The 17,355-nt window shown below is 36.2% G+C and overlaps 1 protein-coding gene across 3 annotated transcripts in view; it reads left to right on the forward strand.

The window, feature by feature from the left end:
• The first annotated feature begins 7,153 nt into the window (after window positions 1-7,153).
• Window positions 7,154-17,355, forward strand: part of LOC306876944 (collagen alpha-1(XVIII) chain-like) — an 83,733-nt gene continuing 73,531 nt past the window's right edge. For 2 of the 3 annotated variants that reach the window (XM_079428404.1, XM_079428398.1), the window contains exons 1-2: window positions 7,165-7,285; window positions 7,373-7,446. In XM_079428404.1, coding sequence (XP_079284530.1) covers window positions 7,275-7,285; window positions 7,373-7,446 — 85 coding nt within the window. In that variant the 5' untranslated portion in view covers window positions 7,165-7,274. Of the gene's footprint in view, window positions 7,286-7,372; window positions 7,447-17,355 lie in introns of all 3 variants that reach the window. The other variant, XM_079428405.1, reaches the window with a different exon arrangement.

Consider the following 17,355-nt stretch of genomic DNA (forward strand, 5'->3'; position numbering starts at 1 on the left):
GGCCCTGGCAATACAAATGAATTTACATAAGGTTTGGATGCTAAATGCCTGTAGTGCCCTGTCTCTACTTGCTTGTTTTTTTTTTGCCAGGAAACATTTCAGCTGGAAGGTGTCTGACTGAGCCGAGCCATTACGAACTGTCTGCCTAGTTATTCATTTGTTTAAACATGTTCACAGTCTCTTTAATCTGAATAAAGATTAATGTTTTAAAACCCTGTAGGTAAAGTAGGCCAGATTGTTCACAAATAAGGAATTGATAGTCTTGCAGTTCATCTGGTAGCCACTGTGTGGTGATGAAGAATCAGTAGCTATGCAGTAGTTCTCAAACCCTGTCAGTTCTTCCTTTGGTCAGTCTTTTAATGGTCTAGCTTCATTCTTTTATTTTATTCTAAATTTCAATGATGCCATTTTATAGGCAACATTTTCAATAGAAAACACTTTCTTTAAATAATCTTCAACTTTTCAGAAAGATTTAACTGTAACACTTCATAATAAGGCTAATTAACTTAATGCGTTTGCATTTTAATGGCATTTATTAATCTAAATGACAGTTTATCTTATGCATATTATAAAATATAAGTATTAGGAACATTAACTTAATTAATTCACATTTCATGTTTAAATTAAATTAACTAATGTTAATGTCTGTGACCTGAAATATCATGTATTAATATATATAGGAATCAACATTAACCTTCACTAATAAATTATGCTAAAATACTGTTCATTGTTAGTTCAGGAAGCCTAGTAATGTTTATTAACTAATGTTACAAGCTGTGGTAGGTTAATAATAGAAAGGATCTGTCTATTTATCTATTATATCTGTCTGATGAAATAACTTTAAGTTTAATTCCCTATAAATTGCTTGTTGCACTTTGTATATTAAATAGTTAATTTGTTCATTTGTTTCTAGGTGCCAATGGCTTCTGCCCTTAAGCCCAAGACACACTGCATGATCTTCGGCTGTCCCAGATGAAAGATTGGCATCGTGAAACAATCGTGGTGAATCAGAAATCGCCACGATTGTTTCATGATGCAGTCTGGGACAGCCGAAAACCGCACAGTGTGTCTTGGGCTTAATGGAAGATGACCTGAATGGAAGGTGTCAGGAATTTTGATGGCCTAGTGAGCCCTGGACAGCACTAACTACCTGCCTGCAGGCACAGAAGTTGAGATCTAGGGTGGTAGCTGAAGGTATGCTGGCGTACATGTGTGAACAAGGCAGCCAGCAGGAGCACCTGAAACCAAGTTATGCAGATTCCACTCAGGTGCTTCCATCGAGAGTATTCATGACCTTTTGTCCTGTTTTCCATTGAATATTTTGTTTAAAATCACAATAATTCAGTGTTCTCTGACCCAGTTTTGGTTATGATGCTCATTCAGAAAATTAATCAGACATGATTTGTGGTTCATGACGTAGAGCAAATTTCATCTTTGACAAAAAATGTAAAGAGATAGGTAGAATATTATTAGATCTTTATTTTTGCTGTTGAATGCTGAATGTGACTGAAGTGATTGTGAAAACCAATTTAAATGTATCTTAGAAACCTGAACTAAAATGTAATTTATATACAGTAGCACATCATTTAATAACGCCTGCACATTCTTGCTCTTGAGGCACAATGTAGCTCTTGTATCACAGTTTTGGTATTATGTTAATACATGAAGATTCAAGTTAATGAGAGCATTTTTGGAGAACTTCGTCATACAATAAACAGCAGTAAGCTTATCTCATCTGAACTTCTTACAGCTGTAAGATTTATGCACCTTACCCAACCTGAGGCAAAAGGCCCCTCGTCCTGATTCCACAATCAGATAACAGGATTCTTTCATGAATCTCATTGTTAGCCATTGCCTCACCCAAATAACTAAAAGTGCGGCCCTAGATCCACAGTTTAAGAATAATGTACTAAAAATGCAAGGAGACATATTTGAGGACTTATTATTTTGTTCTCTCATCAATTCTGTTCTTTGTAAATGTTTTTAAAAATAAGTAACTTATGCACAACACAGCTGCATTTATTTGATCAAAAAAGGTTTCTATTTAAATATATTTTCAAATGTAATTTATTCCTGTGATGGCAAAGCTGAATTTATTTATTTTTTTATAATTATAATTTTTTTTTTACATTTATTATTATTTTTCTTTGATAAGTAGGAACAGCATTTATTTGAAACTGAATTTTTGTAACATTTTAATTTATTTCAACTCATTTAATTTTAATTTGTAACGTTTTAAATGTCTTCACTGTCACTTTGTATCATTTAAGGCATCCTTACTGAAAGTATTCATTTGTAAAAAAAAAAAAAATTCCATACTTACCTCACCTCAATCTTTTAAACATTAGTGTAAGTGTTCCAATAAAACAGGGATTTTCTGCAAGTACTACATGAATACACATATTGCTAAAAATTATGTCAGACCAAAAAAACTATTTTCCCATTGTTCTGCATCAAGTCCCAACTGTGGCATAACACCACCAATCCAAATTCCTTGAGAATAGAGCAGCATACATGGATCAGTCATCAGCTCGAATGTCATATTAGTGGAATTTGAGTCACTATTCTAAAAGTTAAAATATGAAATCCACTCTTGACAGAAAAAAAATCCATAACTAGACCAGACACATTCATCTCTAAACAGAAGAGTCTTTGATGATTGATGTTCCCAAATAGAATGAATTCAAAGGGCCTATGTTTGAAACAGAACTGCAGATTATTTCTGCACAATACAAACCAAGAGGGAAATGATTGGAGCTTAGCTGGAGGACATGGATGAGCACAATGAAGCACGTTTTTTGAGTAAAAATTGACAGATGAGATGAGGATGTTCTATTACAGGGTGTAAGCCAACTACAACTTAAGGTTTTTGACATGTGAAACAAACTATAAAACAATCTTGACCGTTTGTTCTTTGATGCACAATAGCTCAGTAAAACACGTTTGTGTTCTATTTGAAAATTATTTTGCCTGGAACCACATATAGGCCTGTGTGTCTTAAAGCTCAATTAATTCAAGATATTCTGAACATGAAAGTGTTTTAGTTTATCTCATCTCTAGATACACGATAGGCTACTTCAACAATGAAAAACCATATGAAAGTAGTTTTTTTTGTTGTTGTTGAGTTCTCATGAGTTGTTTAAATTATAATACTCACATTTGACAACAATAAAAGGGTTGAATAATGGTTAAATGTAAAAAAAAAAAAAACTGGGATTGCTTATGCAAGGGGATTATAAAACATAACTTGATTTTTTTGAGGCATGCTTTTATTAACTCCATGTATAACCACGATGTTTAGATGTTCTATTCATGGTATAGGGCTGTGAGTGTTTGACACTTATGTCACTTTGAGAACTAAACTAAACCTATGGTAAGCACAAAGAATTTTTTCTATTTTCCCATGAAATTTAACATTAAAGCCCAGGCTGGGAAAGAACAGCTTTTCTTCTCAACTAGTGAACTGCGAAATGACTGATAATTGTGAAGAAAAAAGCTGTCTTGGCGCTAGGAGTTTTATGCGTTGTGTCTGGTGAAAGGCTAATCTAGTTGAGTATTTGCTTAATTCTGAAGTTACTAACTCTGTTGATTAGATTACCAACCTTTTTTAAATACAGGGCTTCACTCTTTGAACATTGTTTACCTTGATTCTTTCATCTGTGAAGGAAATCTGCTCCCTTACATTGGTTGCCAAAAATCTGGTGTTCATTTTTTTATTTTCTAGGTCTAAAGTCCTTCCTGAAGTCAAAATGAGTCTACTAATACGTTCCTGACATAGTAGGCATCCTTTTAGCTTATGGAAAACACACTGTGTGATCCAGATGGTTTTGACTGTGGAACTCAAAGGCTGAAATTGGGAACATTTTTCTTCCTGCTCTTTTCCATATTCCATATTTTTCAGCATCTTAAGAGCAACATAAATATAATTTGATAGCTGCAGTGTAAGTCACAGTTTTCAGTTAATGTTGACTCACATGCCACACACATCTATGGCTAATGTATAGTCAAATGGACTACTTTTATTTTAATTCTCATCTCTTTGGAGCTTGGTAACAACCACCCCCATTCATGTTCATTGAATGAAAGAGCATGTTCCACAGAGGAAAGCAATTCATAAGTGCAATCACACGAAAAAATGGAAGCCCAGTTCAATTCTGAAATTTGAATTGTGAGCTATAAACTTTCCTTCTCACAATTCTGAGTTTACACAATTCGGTTTTTTTTTTCTTTTCTTTTTTTTTTTGCTTCTACTATGGAATAGAAAATAAAAACCTGATAAAATACTTTTTAATCTTACAATTCTGTCTTTTATTTTCAAAACTGCTAGTTTGTGTATAACAGTTGCTGATCACTAGAAAATCTACACAGACATCTTACCCGTACTTTTTTTAATGTAAATAAATAATCTTCAAACATAACATTTTACAGTTCACAAATAGCGTGAGTGCAGAATTATAGAAAAATAACTATTTTGAATGAAGTTCCCATATCCATTAGTAGGGGAACACCAACAACATAATAATCAGCATTAGTGCAGCATGTTTTTTCTTGCCAATAAGATTCACAGAATTCACAGAATGTAAAGACAACACATTACTTGTTTTTGTTCTTTTACTATTTAAAGTACTTTTTTTTTAGTTTGTTTGTCTTTGTTGAGTCTATTGATTCTACCAGACGGACTGTAAATAATATAAACATAAGTTTATAATGATAAAATGCCAGTTTAAACATAAACCTCTTTATCATTATTGTTTTATGTGCCTCTGTCTTATATAAGTTAAGAAAGAAATGAAAAGAAAGGTAGGATCTGGTGAAGAAGAAAGATATGAATTTGGATAGAATGCTGAATATTTAGCATTTCCCTTAATATATACATACTCATATATTTCTCTGCCTGTTCTTAATGCATTCTTTGCTTTTATAGGAATGCAAAGCTCATCGGGGCTGCGAACGTGTTTCAACAGCAGCCCACAAACTGCTGATCACAGCTTTAGCTCCAGAGGCAGTGACTGAACTTAACTAGCATCAGACTCCGCTGCGATCCTCCCCAGATCCTCCCTCTCCTCCTCACTGAGAGGTTACCCATGGTGCAGAGTGCTCATAATAAGAACATGCTGGAGATGCTTTGATGAGGCGGCCTTACTGCTGTATGCATGCATGCATGTGTGTGCCAGTGGGTTTTTCCGAACCCAAATGTGTGTGTGTGTGTGTGTGTCCCTCTTCCTCTCTGGGTGACCCGCTGTTCCCAAGAAAGCTGACCTGACTGGGAAAACAAAAGCTGCACTCTTATTGACCCAGTTCACACTGGTGCATAAATCTGATTGGGCGACAGGTTCTTTTAACTCGCACTTGTTGTAAAGAATGTGCAGTCTGAGTTAAACTTGAAAGAAACCGGAAATATTTTGTTATCACTCTTAAAAGGATCTTTGTTTAATCACATACTATGTCTAGAAGCATGTTTATCCGAAGGGGTCACGGAAGAGCATTTGCAATCCCTAAGAATCTGATGTCTCGCACTCATTGGACACGTCTTATTTGGATTCTGATTTTATGAGTTCATTCTAACTGACAGCATACCAGACAGTGACAGACATATTTGAGAAGTGATTAACTTTTATGTGTGAGAAGCACTCTGCTCACAATGGACTTCGTCTTATCCTATGCATTGCACAAGCATGTAACCCCAAGTTAAACTTACACTCTAGGTCATGCTTCTCTTAAGAGCACCGGTGACAAGTTCATCTGGGAGACAAATTAGGGCTGGAAGCATAGGAGGAACTCTGTACACATTTGAAATTGTTCCCATTCAGAGACAGGATCAGATTTGTTTCTTTTTTGTTGACCCCTTTTCTTAATGGCAATTCAAAACTTTCCTCAGTATGAACAAGGTAATGTCATATTGTTAAAATACAATATAGTTTAACATGCAGAGACAACTGTAAGGTTTTGTTGGTTATCAAAACATTGCTCTGTTTCAACCAACCTGATATAGCGACATTGACGCAGCCAATGGTGTGAGTTTGCAGCAGGACTATCCACTTGGTGACCAATGTTTGACAGGGAATTGTTTAGGAAACCTGTTTGAAATTGTCATTATTTTTGCACTTTTACACCTGTCAGCAAACAAAAATATCCATATGTTCGAAGATTGAGAGAAAATGCCGTAATTGTTTTTGCATTTTTGTTAGGTGCCACATTGGCGCAGATATGACACACTTACCATTTAATAACAGTGCTGCCAGTGATTTAATGTGAACGAACTGCAAAAACAACACTCATCTAGCTTCATAAACAAAATTCATCAAGTTTTTTTTTAAATCTTGCAGATAAAGCCATATGATTAACAATAATACATATACATATGTATTTACAACATATTTGCTCTGTTTACAACTCAATTTATTTTCACAAAGTATTCAAAAATTAGTATTTGTTAACATTAATGTACTGTTGTTAATGTACAAACAATTAATTATTTTACTAACATTAATAAAGATTAATGATTGCTTTAAAATTGTTAGTTCATAGCTGGAGCATTTAATAATGTTAACAAATGGGATGCTATAATAAAGGTTCTCTAATCTAGTTCACCCAAGAATTTGAATTTTGTACATAATTTACTCACCTATTTTGATGGTTAAAAAAGTTTCTTCCAAAAGAACAGTTTTTAAGTTTTTTTTTCTCAACGATCACAAAATGTTCTGAAAAAAATCTTCTGATCAATTCGTCATCCATATTCCACTTAGTTTTTTTTTTCTACACCAGGAAAAAAACTAAAACATTTTGAGATCTTTTTTTCTGCTATATTAAAATCACGTTTGCAAATATGCAACCAAAATTAATCTTTGTTAATGTTAGTAAAATTGCTAGTATAACTGTTCATTGTGTTATTTCACTGTGCATTAGCTAACTAATGCTAACAAATGGGCCTACGTCTTTTAATAATGTAACGTTTAAATTAACACAAAAATGAATAAATGTTGAACAAGAAAAAAATAAAATGCATGATCTGTTAGGGCTTCCTATATGGAAGCTCGTGGCGTCACGGGCTGAGAGCGCAGGTAGGTGGGTTGTCCAGTCAGCCCAGAAGAGCTTTAGGACCCAGCGGATTCCTGGTGAACTGTTCATGCGCCGCTCCAGCTCCGTCTCCTTCATCTCAGTGCGGCTCCCGGATCACTCTCATCAGCTGCGGCTCCGGCGCGAGGGCTCTGCTAACTCCTCTTCCAACAAGGGTCCCATGTAGCTGTCGGAAAAGATCAGTTTTACAAACTCAAATGGCAAGAAGGTATAAGTGCTATAAAAGCTTTTTGGAGTGTAAATGATAAAGATGGACAAAACAAAAAACAACAACAACTGTGGTTCATGGTTGCAGGTGTCTCGCGTTTCTGGAGCGGTTGCTCTGCTTTGTGTTCATTGCTCTGTCACCGGCTGCATCGCAGAGGAGAGGTGAGTACAGATCCACACGGGATGCGAGCTGGACCACAGACTTTTTGGAAAGTCGTGAGATACAGACTTTATTTTCTGTAGTTCTACAGCAGCAGTAGATAAAAGACAGCAGAATGACAAGCCAATAATGTGACTTTTTAAAGTTTATTCTAGTTTATCTATCTAAATACATTTTCCTAAATGTTTTTTTTGCTGGTGCATGTTATCAAAATATTTTTTTGTTTAAATTAGGTCTGATTAATTTTCCTCTTTGCTATTTTATTAGATGGAGACATTAGGCCAATGTGCTTACAGATTGTTTGTCTCAGTGATTTTGTGAGCATTAGCTTGGACTTGTTTGAAGTTTCTACTGTGGTTTGTGGGATCTGCCTACACCTTACAGTAGTTTTGGAAGTTATGGAGTGTCTTCCGATGTGTATCATGCTCCCCTGACTTCAGTTGCAGACCATTTAATTAAGAAAAGGTCTGTACAGCTGTCATGTGTGGCAGGCCTAAGAAACTGAGAACCTCTTTATAAATATTTGATTGACAGAGATCACTATTGCTGTCATTACGTTATAGAAGAATAACAGACAGTCTCGCATCAAAGTTTGTGGGTGCACGTGCCGTCTGCATTTTTGATTGAGGCACTGAAATACTTGAGTGTTTCTTCTCAAATAATATATATCTTGAAGGTCTGTTTGCCTGGTTGGAGTTACAGATTTATGGGCAGTAGTAAATTCTTGATGTGCCAAATGATTTTGAAAAGGTAATAGAGATCTAGTGTTCACTGTGTGACTCCATGTCAATGTCTGTTTGATCGTTTTATAGTTGAAAAAGAGCCACTCTGTAGTTTAAATAATTGCAGACCAGTTTCACTTTGTATAAGAGACTGATATTGAGTTAGGACTGCCTGAGTCCCGATTGCTTTCTTGCTTCATAGTGGACTTTTCTTTTGTCTTGCCATCATTTGGTCGCCCTGTGACTGATCGTGGCCTGAGGCTGGAGAACATCTGTAAAAAGACACCCAACCGGGATATTTAATCGCTGGGTGAAATTATGCATTAAAAATCACAGCAAACAAGGGTTCCCACCTGCTGTATATGGATGCCTAAGCAATAGGAGGCAGGAAAGTCCTGTTGAGAGCTCCGCGGTTGCAAGTAACAATACACTTTTACCCAAAACAAAGCTTTCTCCGTTCTCTGATACCTGGAGACCAAATAACCTCCATGACCTCTGCGCAGTGCTTTAGTTAGACCAACTTTTTAAGATTAACAAACCCGATTGCATATTTGAAATTGATTTTATGCAATAGTTCTATAAACAAGTTAATACTTTGGCAATAGAAAAATAGAAATTCTCTTTTTATTATATATTTGGACTTTGGTGATTCTGACACCTCTTTGATTGCTTGTTCTTTATAATTAGTTTCTTTATTACATAAATGTCTCATCTGTTTCTTGTTGGATTGATGATCTCATAACATTTACATCCCCTTCAGAAAATAGCATCAGCTTTGTGTTGCATTTCCATTATGGAATAATTTATTGTTGGAAATGTGTTGAAGAGGTTAAAAAGGGTGGATTAAACATGATATGACATGATGACTTTAAATGCAAGTTTTGATGCTAGATTTATGTTAACTGCCTAAACATGTGTCTTTTGAACACCCACAGGCACTAAAGTAATTAGAAATTAATTATTTTGTCATTAATTTGAGATTTGCATGCTTTTAATGGTGCTTTTTTTTCTGGAGCTTTGCATCCACTTTTTTGTGTGATCTGCAACTTGTACATTTTTGCTTTTGCATTACCATTGTTTTAGAAGAAACTTAAAGTGCAGAGGGATGTTCTTAATTCTGTCCTGGTTCAGCAAGTCCTGTGGTTTCAGAAATCCATGTATTTTCCAGTCAATAAACAGATCCACTCATAGTCTTTTTCCCACTCAGACTCTAGTGGGGGCCCTTTTCTTTAGCTGAGAAGTGTTGATGCAGGGATGTGAATTGGATTTTTCTTTAGCCCACCTCTTCTTTTCAAGGAGAGTAGTGGAGACGGCATTATCCTGTGAGCTAAATGGGCTGTATTTAACCCACTTTGTGAGAATGGCAGCCCCTGGGATCAAGAGATGGCTAAACTGGGTGTGTGTGTGTGTGAGGGTCAGTGAGTGAGCAAGAGAATGTGTGTTTGTGCACTTCTCATGTACCTCATCAGTACAAAGATTCTGGTAACAGTTGATGCAGAGGACTTGCAAAGTGTGTAAGGAGACTATTAGCTCTCATTTATTTTTTCCCACTCTTAAAATTTAAATGAAAGCATTCCAAACTTGTATAGCCATTGCATGTGTTCTGGATATGTAAATGTTCATAGTCCATACTCTATGCAATGTTCTCACAACATTATTAATAAATTAATAGTTCAAGCAAGGGTTGCATAGAAGATATTAGCAATTCGTTTGAATTCAGCTTCATCGAAATTAAGAATAAAATTTTTTATGAGAGGGAAAACTCTCTAGATCAGTGGTTCTTAAAGGTTTTGCTTCAGGACTGAATTTTATAATTTTATCAAGTAGTGACCCAACACAAAATTGTTTATCATCCAAAAGTAAAGAAAAATTGTTCAGATACTTGGAATTCACAGAGAATATACTTCCTCTCCCACGTCATTCAGCAATTATGTTTCATTTGTGAATCATTTTTCATGGTTAATGTGTTTAGCTAGTCAAAATGACCCAGCAATGACCTACAGTATATGCAATGAGCCATATCTCACACTTCGACATGAAAAATATATACCAAAGATTGAAAGTTCATGTAGTAGGTTTGCCTGCTGTGCTGCCTGTGGCTTTTTGAAAAATTTGAAACCTATGTAGACTACATATGCAATACAGACTGGAACTTTATTGTTTGGAACAGTCTAGCAAAATTATCTAACACTGTGGTGTTCAAGGCAATTCATTTGATGGGTCAAAATGAGCTCTCTTTTTTTGTTAATTAGACAAGCAGTTATAGACCAATAAACTCAAAATGGCCACATACTGTAATGTCTTATCACTAGTCTCACAGATTTGCTTTAAATAGATACATGTTTTGGAGATGCGATACTCCAGTATGCCAGCTAAAAGGGTGGGGACTGCACCGATGAATGGGAACTGACTTGACACATCTGTGTTTTACAGCACAGTGTCGTAATCTATTCACAGTAATCCTGCAAGAACAGAGGGTACTGCTAACATTCAGTGACAGGAATGAGAACATATGTTTCTCCTTAATGCTTGTCATTTTTACTTTACCACACAATAGTTAGGGGGGGTTAAAGGGTGTGCATTCTAATAGCATGTGTAATGTCCGAGATCTAGGGCAGATGAGATCAGGAGTGTAGTATTTGTAGCAGGTATGTCGGTTACTGTTTTGTTTGATACATTTAATTTAGAACCAAATATGCTAAAATACAAGTCTATAATTTATAATATTGCTTTCTCCAGTCATCTTGTCTGACTCGAGAGAGAAATATGCACAGATCAAGCACTGTTTACAAGCAGAATCAGTCCAAAACGGTTCTAAGCAAATATGTTTATGGACTTTTTCCTTGGATGAAGTGTTGTTATGAATTATGGACTGTTTTTTTGGCTAGAAGTGAGTTTACAGCTAAAATGCCTTAATGATGGATTTGTTTCTTACAAACTCACAACTTTTCATTTCACAAGATTTTAGTTGATGGACTGGAGTCCATTACTTGTGGATTACGGTGAAGTTTTTATCAGCTGCTTGGACTCCCATTCATTGCAGAGGATCCTTTAGTGAGCAAGTGATGTAATGCTACATTTTTCCAAATTTCTTATGATGAGGGAACAAACTTAAATACATCTTGGATGGCCTGAGGGTGAGTAAATTTTAAGCAACATTTAATTTTTGGTGAACTATTCCTTTAAGCAACTTGCAGGTTAAAGACCTGTTGATCATGTTTTTTTTGTCAGCTGGGTCGCCATTTAATTTGGTTTCTTTAACTTTATTGGGTCACAAAGTTGGATTTGCTCTTTGTTTGCTTGGTACGATGAACTATCAGCGTTTCCACAAGTGCATTTGTGTCCTCTCAATAAAAGCAGGTGTGCGCTGTGGCTATTCATGAGGTCAAAGCTGAAAGGTCTCTCATTTTTGTCCAGTGCCATAAATGCAGCTATGTCTAAACGATATCTTTCTGAGACAATTAGGTCTATTCTAAGTGCTGATTTAGTGATCTTCAGAGCTTTCGAGTTTTAAACCACTATTGAATTCTAGAAGATATTTGCAGACATGTACTACCAGCTCATACCACTAGGTATTTTGCTTTGATCTGAATTTGCTGTAGCATGTCCTCTTCCTTTTCAGGGTGAGGCTGTAAGCGCTAGCAGCTGTTGTTTGTATTTTTTTTTTGTGTAGTGTCTTTCCTTGGTGTCTGAATCTCTTGCTCTCAAACTGAGCTTCAGCAATTGAGTGCCAAAAACAAATAGGAAAACCATAATTACAGTTTTTGGGTCATGAAAGGATGATTTATAATACTCTTTATGGCCTGCAACCTACTATCTACTATCATCATGGCTAATAGGCCACTGAGGGGCCCCTGAGTGCTCCTGAAGTCCTTCCTGCCCAGGTTGAAACCCTTCCTTTTTTTTTTTCGCTCTCTTCACCTGTAATTGTGGCGGCAGTTTACCTCTATAGCATTATTTGACAAATGACAGGCCAATGGGTTCTGTACACATCTCACATTCCCCCAAAAATGCACATGTGGTTTAAAGGCGTTAAAAGCAAATAGGAAAAGTTGACTTTTGGTGAAATTGCATTATGCAGACAGAGACGCTGTGTGTACTTTTATTGTAAGGTGCATTGTGTAATAGATGATAGATTGACTTCCTATTTGGGTTTTACGGTTAGTGTCTTTTGCAGTTGCTGTGGAAGAAGATTGTGTTGATAAGGAGGGGTAGACGGGTGGGGATGGGGACAACTGCATGTTATCTTTATTACTGTCTGTTGTCATCGGTGTAAAGTTGCACTTCAGTGGATCTGAGAGACACAGGAGAGATTTTGTCCTGTCACTTGTGAGCCAGGAGGAATGATGCTTGGGAGATGTCTTATCCATTATTTAATGCAACTTTTGTAATAATGATGTAAAAATTTTATTTTTTTTAAGAAATTAACACTTATTCAGATGCATTACATTCTAAAACTTTTATATTGTTACAAAAAAAATCTAAAATTTTAAATAAATTAAACTTTCTATTCATCAGAGAATCCAGGAAAAATGGTGTCCAAAAAAAAAAAAAAGAATTTCTTAAGAACCAAATCAACCCTCTGAAGGGTCATGTGACGTGACAGTGAATACTGGATAGGTAATGGCTACTGAAAATGTATATTTTAAAATAGTTTGTTTTTACTATATTTTTGATCAAATGCAGCCTTGGTGAGCATAAGAAACATTAAAAAATCTTAAAATATATTTTAAAGTGCTGTAAAAAAATATGACCGTATAATGGATATAGTTCGAAATCCATACCAGTGCCTTTATTCTCATGAATGAAAGTGGGATTTGAATAACCATCACTGTACACCACACAAGACTATTAGGGCAAAGGCAAGTGAACTGATACCTTCAGTCGCTCCGAGCAATTCAGCGTCTATCACTGCTCCGTATGTTCTTGATATGGGTTTTCTTTTCTTTTTGTAGATTCTGTGTTTTTAAAATAGGTTTTTAATGCTATTCACTCCTTGATGTAGTTTTGGAAGATGACGTTTGGAATTCCCACCTTTCATTCATTCTCCCACCAACTGCAGTGTCCACGAACAGTTCTCTTGTTTCACCCCACATAAGTCTTTCTCCCCAACGGTGTGAAAGACGTCTGTCCCCTGGGCAGGGGAGATTACCATCGAGAACAGTGGGCTTGAGAACAAAACACAGATTTGCGGAGGTCCTTTACCCAATTCTGTCTCTCCTGAGAGTTCTGTGAACGGGGGCTGAGGTCAGATATGGGAGGCGGTATCATTCATGCTCTTTAGTTGTCAGGGAAAGAATGCAATGAGACTTAAAGGCCCTCTAAAGGCAGGTGCAAAAAACCCTGTTTTCTATAGCAACACCTTTTTCTATAGGAGGTCACATGAAATGGCATTAAAGGATCCTCTCAGTTCTCACTGCTAGTGCGGCTCTCTTCTTTGACTTGACAGCTAGAGGCGTGTTAAGGCATGCTGGGATAGAGCAAATATTGTGCCGTGACCATTTCCTCCCCTCCTCTGATTTCAGGAGTGGTGAGTCAGGGGTGTGTGGGTTTTACTTGGATGTATGTTTAGTTTGAAAGGAAGTTGCTTTATTTGAAGACTCGAGGGAATTAAAAGGATAGTTCACCAAAAATGTTTTTAATTCTTATGTCGTTCCAGACGTGTATGGTGTTTTTTTTTTCTGTGTTAACCAACAGGATAAAATTCTGAAGATAACGCTGGTCTTTCCTTTACATGCATGGGAACAGAAGAGTTTATTGAATAATCTTAATTGTGTATGTTTCAATTGTCAGACTTGTTGCACAAATGCAACAAGTAGAGCTATGCAGTACCAAACTTCTTCACAACAACATCCCATAAACCTTGAATTCCCATAAACGTAGCCTCTTATCTCTCATTCATGAATACTAACAGCCTTGAAACACAAGACAAACAATGGAAAAATAATATGAAAAAAACAATAATATAAATAACGAAACAATTAATAAATCAATGAAATGAGTATATAAATAGCTTAAATCATTATACATACAATTATGATACATTTTGTACATAGATTTTTTTTGTAACATCATAAATGACCTTGTTGAATAAAATTATTAATTTATTGCCAAAAAATCTTACAGACCCCAAAACTTTAAATAGTAGTGTATATGTTGCATGACCTCACAAGACTTTTATATTGTAATTTTATGACAACTTCAATCACCACTGTAAATGCAAAGAGAAGAGTATGGAAAATGGTATTCATGCTTCCTTTTGTGTTCTGCAGAACAAAAGCCAATTTCCTTTTTGGTTGAACTATCCCTTTAAGTATCTCCATGGATGCCAAATCAGTTTATTGAGATGCATAAGGATGCATCTAATTTGCTAAATACAAACAGACTGCAGGGGCTAGAAGTTCTAAGTAGTTTTCACTTTGGAGCTTTTTTGTTAATTGCATTGGCTTGTATCAGCACAAAAGCCAAAGCATCACTTTGCTCAGCACGCTCAGAGACCGCAACTGTTCTTTTTCTGAGCTGGAACTGAAACGGTGAAGGAAGTCCTCTATTCTTCTCTGTAATGTAGGCCAGATGGCACAGTGCCATGCTTTGAGACATTCACAAAAAGGGAAGGGAATTAAGCCAATTGTGGGGTAGTTAGAACGTTTAAAGAGCAATGAAAGATTCGCCAGTCCATTCCTTTACAAAGCTATAGAGTTATCCACACAACAAGTGAGGGAAGGCCATCATTCTGGATGAGTCAACAGTTGACTCTCTTGTTACAGGGTTTTTGGCTGAAATTTCCCAAGCTGCTTTGCTGTACAGTACACTTCAATGAACTTGGTGGAGTTCATTGAAGTGCTTCAGGTTATAATGCCTTTATGCACCAGTTACCCTGGCTACATTTCTGCATGCTTGAAAATTACAGTTCCTATAGCAGGTTGCATGATAGTTCACATTTTCCATTGCCCCAAATCCACTGCTTATAAGCCATAGCCTCCAAAGATGGAGATTTTCTTTTTTTCTACTCCATTGCAGTGTTATTTGGCACTGTTTTTCCCTTTGGAATTTTATGCCACTGATGTTGATTTTGTCCTTAATTTTTCTGCTATCCCTTTTATGAACTAAAATGCTGTGTAAAGTGAGACCTTGGGCACGATACTGTTTATTTGGATTTGCTGATTTATTTGTACGGACTGTATTGAAGAACTGCTTTGAGTTACTGATGAGCTCCAAAGTTAGGAATGAGAACTGAATCATTTTCAAAATGTTCGGATCGGTTAACGTTTCTTAAAAATCTGCATTCGTCCACTTAAAACTATTTTTACAGCATTTCCTGATTCTAGGAAAAGGAAAGGGTTCATATACACAAAAATGCTGCAAAACCAAATAATTTGTGGGACCTGAAGGATTTTTCTGAAGAACAGCGGGCAGTTTAACTGTTCAGGACAAACCATGGACTCAAGAGCAACTATCACTAAACAACAAACACAGTTGTGGATCATTCAGGTAACAACACAGTATTAAGAATCAAGGGGATGTAAACTTTTGAACTTTTGAAAGATTTTATAAATTCAACTATTATTTTCTCTTGTGGACTATATGTAAACATCTTTTATGTCAAATATACGGTGACCGAGAGAGCTCACTGCTGCAAATAGAAAAAACACCTGCAAATTAAGAAAACAACTTCATCAATTTGACAAAACACATGCTGCAAATGCTCACAACACAACCAAATAAAGAAACGCACTGCAAACAGAAAAAAACACCTGCAAATTAAGATAACAACTTCATCAATTTGACAACACGTGCACTGCAAATGCTCACAACACAACCAAATAAAGAAACAAACTGCAAATACTCACAACACAACCAAATAAAGAAACGCACTGCAAATAGAAAAAAAGCACCTGCAAATTCAGAAAACAACTTCATCAATATGATAACACGCGCGCTGCAAATGCTCACAACACAACCAAATAAAGAAACGCACTGCAAATACTCACAACAACCAAACAAAGAAATGCGCTGCAAATAAATTATTTGGTTGTGCTGTGAGCATTTGCAGCATGTTTCTTTATTTGTTTGCATTGTGAGCATTTGCAGCACCTGCTGTCAAACTGATGAAGATGTTTTCTTGATTTTCTGGTGCTTTTTCTATTTGCATGTGTTTTCTGAAGTTGTAGTGCGTTGAGCTCTCTCGGCCACCATATAAATATCTTATTCAGATCAGGACTAAATAAACAATAACATGCATTTTGTATGATCCCTCTTATTGTGGTAAAATAATTAACATTTAGCAGATTCTGAAAGGGGGATGTACATTTTTGACATTAATATTGTTATTCAGTAAATATGCATTCATTTGATCAAAAGTGACAGTAAAGACCTTTATAATATTGTATTACATTTATAATATTAGCATATTCGAATGATTTCTGAAGGGTCATATGACACTGAAGACTGGAGTAATTGCTGCTGAAAATCTAGCCTTTCATCACATTTAAATATTTCATCATATTTAAATAGACTATTTCACAATATCAAAGTGTTTTTGATTAAATAAACGTAGCCTTGCATGATCTGTCTTACCAATTCTAGAGACACAGTGAGCAGTAATACTTGTGTATCTCCACTGGAATCCAGGTCAGTCTGAGTTTAGGCCTGTAAGAATAGAGACTAGTTGGGTCAGGTCCACATTGGTACCTGGTGCTGACTGATGTCATGATTTTATCTTGCTTAGGAGTTTAGAATGTAGAGTCATTGCCTATGAGTCTCATGTCTCCTATTGTTGGGGTAAATTTACTATGTCCACAAAACCAAAAAAAAGTTAATGCGTACTCTCCTGAGGCAAGTGTCACCACAGTTCTCAGAGAGATTTTTCCTCAGATTATCATTCCTTTGCCCTTTTTTATCTTGAGTCGAGTGGCTGGAAATCTTAGACCCTCTTTGGAAATCGTCTCACGGAATACAATGCGACCGGCGGTCTCTTTTCAGTCTGCCTGCCGCTAATTGCAGGACAGGCACAGCTCGACTGATGAAGGGTCCCTTTGTCATGCTCAGTGGTCCTGTTGAATCTAAAGCTTCTGATGTTGCTTGAGGCAAGACGTCACCCCCTTAGATAATTTCTTACTTCATTACACAGGATTACCATGTCAATTTAAGAAGGGTAGCTTGTGGTTACATATGAGCATATAGAGATAC

Source organism: Barbus barbus (assembly GCF_936440315.1).
Source record: "Barbus barbus genome assembly, chromosome: 11".
Taxonomy (NCBI): domain Eukaryota; kingdom Metazoa; phylum Chordata; class Actinopteri; order Cypriniformes; family Cyprinidae; genus Barbus; species Barbus barbus.